At 47.6% G+C, this 3025-nt stretch overlaps 1 protein-coding gene across 1 annotated transcript in view; it reads left to right on the top strand.

Annotated features, from left to right (window-relative positions):
- Nucleotides 1-2991: 2991 nt before the first annotated feature.
- RRS1 (RRS1 ribosome biogenesis regulator homolog (S. cerevisiae)) overlaps nucleotides 2992-3025 on the top strand; it is an 817-nt gene continuing 783 nt past the window's right edge. The window contains exon 1 of the mRNA XM_010575933.1: nucleotides 2992-3002. Coding sequence (XP_010574235.1) covers nucleotides 2992-3002 — 11 coding nt within the window. The remainder of the gene's footprint in view (nucleotides 3003-3025) is intronic.

The following is a 3025-nucleotide window of genomic DNA, read 5'->3' as shown; positions in this document are numbered from 1 at the left end:
TGAATAAGCATTTCTTAAAACTCATCCTTTAAAAAATTGCTGGAAAAGTCTATTAGAAAGCTGGAGCAAACATGAGATAATAAAAACATTCATTTCCTAACAAACGTTTCTATAATTCAACACTGATATCACCCTTTCATCCTTTCAAAAGCCCAAATTTTCAGCAGTACACACACATATTCACTTAACAGAAGCTGTGTGTGCCTGCTTGTAATTCTGAGCTCTAAACTGGGAGTTACAAGCTCAAAGCGCGGCTATGATTACTACAGCGAGCATCTCAGAAGCCACAGCTCACGATGGGATAGTTTCCCGAAAAATCCACGACTCTATCTACAAATCTCATTTGGTTAACAAATCCATTCAAATATTCTTCCAGCTACCACCTTCCCAACCACACCATGAAATCACAAACTCAGAAATGTCCTGTCTGAATAATACACCATCGCTATGTACAGCAGTAATGATTTTGTAGTCAGGCTTCCCTAACAGGCAACATGGTGCTGGGGACACTTGAAGCACAGTTGAATGAGGCTCCTTCATCAGTTATGTCCTGTGCTTACAGGACAAAAAGTTTGGCACTGCCAGTAGACTAAGCAGATAGCTCTTTCTTCGACACAACAGGAAAAGGTCTAAACAAAGACTACGAAATTTCTGCCTGTAATAAGTACAGCCTGACTCTGCCAAGGACTACAGCAAAACCATCCAAGACTTCACCTTGGTCGGGGTTTCTCCCATGTTCTTTAGAAGCCTGAATCCTTGAAAAGATGCAAGAAGCTCTTTCAGAATTATTCTCTAAACAGGTATTTAGCTTATTTCTTTGTAAGTGTTTTCTGAAATACCTTTAAGAACGTATTGTAACATCTACTTCTGACAAGTTTCAAGGACTTAGCTAATTTGCTGAAAGTGGGATTTTCATAAACAGAAAAAAAAACCAAATACCAATGAGAAAGCATTTACAGATTTCCTCTGCTGATTATAATCATTACTGTTGAATCATGTGTAGAGACTAAATACACAGCATCAATTCATTGCCTGCAGCAATGAAACACACAACAAAGATCAGTAAAAGGAGGAAAAAGGCCATTAAAAAATTCACTTTTGAACTCCATCTGAGACCAAGTACAGAATTTCCTGTTACCAATCCATAATCATAAGTGTGCCCCTATTAAACTACTATCACAAAGTAACATGGAAACAATTGAGTAAAAGAACAGTCCCTTTTACCGCACTGGGACCACTCATACAGTAAACAACAATTTCTGGAATACATACAAAGGCTGGAATTCAGTTCTACACAACAGTTGCCAGAAAGTAATTTTTAGCTTCTGAGATTCTTTTTTTCCCTTCCTTAGCAGGTTCACACTATCAGGTAAAACAAGAAGACCTGTTCCTGGCACACACTCCTTCTGCTATTCCAGTGATACACATCATTAATGCTTAAAGCAACTTTGGAAGTGCAAGAGGTATTACAAGTTATGTCCTCTCAGTCCCAGACATTTACCTGAAGGCTCCTGGGCTTTGTACAAATATAGACCAAAACAACTCAAAGGGTTAGCTGCGTAAGGATAAAACAGGAGGGTACAGGGATTAGTGTAAAGGTATTGACCAGGCTGCTGAAACAATGGACCTTGCAGTTCAAAAGTATAAATGTATGCCTAAGTCTAACGCCAAATAGTGCATGTGTATCTTTTCAAAGAACTGTCTTTAAAGTTAATTTTATCTGTAATTCCAGGTGAAAGTATGAGCTGTCCGAGACAGGGAACAAAATATTATCCAATGCAATGCCACCTTGTGGTAAACGGGAAAACTGCCTGTGCCGTCCGGCCTGGGCTTAAATGCGTAGGGACTCTGCTGCTCCATAGTATACAAATCATGCTCAGAACTGCTGACTTGAAAAGAAAAGGAAAAAAAAAATATATCTTATCACAGTTAGACTTACAAAGTACGACTTGTGATATGCTAGGCATTAGAATTTGAGAATCAGCTATCTGTCTTCATTTTACGAGGCTGGCACTCTATTTTCATTCCAACAATACTGCTGTGGCAATATACCCGGAATAGTTTCTGTCACTCCGAATATAATGTAAAGGCAGAGACGTGATATAACTTAGTGGAGAATCGTATCTAGTACAAAAACTCCCACCGCTTTCCTTGGCTGCAGTTAAGTGCTACCATGAGCTTGGGTTTAGGGCACCAGGGATCAGCTCGAAACGTCAGGGCCGTACAAGCCAAATCGCTGTGTAGCTATAAAAGGATTCTTCCGTAGCCCATTTGTTTAAAAATAGCACGGAGGTATCTTTGACCCAGCCGACCTCTGGGTGCACGCAGTATCGCCCGATGACCTCGCTTATCATCACGCCTGGTGAGACACCTGCCCGGTGATTCTGCTTCCCCAAAGCTGTTCCTCCCCTCCCTTCCCTGCGGGGAGACCCGCCCGCAAGACCCGCGGCGCTGCGATACGCTACTTGGCATTTTGGTCCTGCGATACACTACTTCAGTTTTGGTCCTGCGACCAAAACTTGGAGGCGCTGCCCTACAGCAGTGACTCCCTTCCCACACGCTTCCCGCCTCAGCACCGCTCGTTCGGGGCGGCCCCCGCCGGGGGGTCGCTGGCGGTGTCATCCGCACCATCGGAAGCGCCTGCCCGTAGGTCACGGCCGCAGGCGGCCCCTGACAGGAGCCGAGAGCCATTAACGGGCGGTGGCGCTCCAGCAGCCGGCAGAAGGCCCGGGGAGGGTCTGTCGGGAGCCAGGGCCCTCTCTGGGGCGGGGGCTGCGGCCCCCAGCACCCTCCGCTGCGCCCCGGGCTGGCGCAGACGGGACTACAGCTCCCGGCAGGCAGTGCGCCGAGCCCGCCCCGGGGCCTCCCGGGCGCCGCTCTTCCGGCGCGCTGGGGCGGAAGGGCTTGGCTGCGCTTCCGGGGGCGACCGGCGGGAGCTGCCGGCACGTGTGGGAGCGGCGCGGCCCGGCCCGGCCCGGCGCGGCCGCCGCCATGGCGGGCGGGCGGGGGGGGGGGGGGGCGGGGG

This window comes from Haliaeetus leucocephalus, unplaced genomic scaffold, assembly GCF_000737465.1.
Source record: "Haliaeetus leucocephalus isolate CR32 unplaced genomic scaffold, Haliaeetus_leucocephalus-4.0 Scaffold506, whole genome shotgun sequence".
Taxonomy (NCBI): domain Eukaryota; kingdom Metazoa; phylum Chordata; class Aves; order Accipitriformes; family Accipitridae; genus Haliaeetus; species Haliaeetus leucocephalus.
This window is presented reverse-complemented; position numbering and strand designations above follow the sequence as displayed.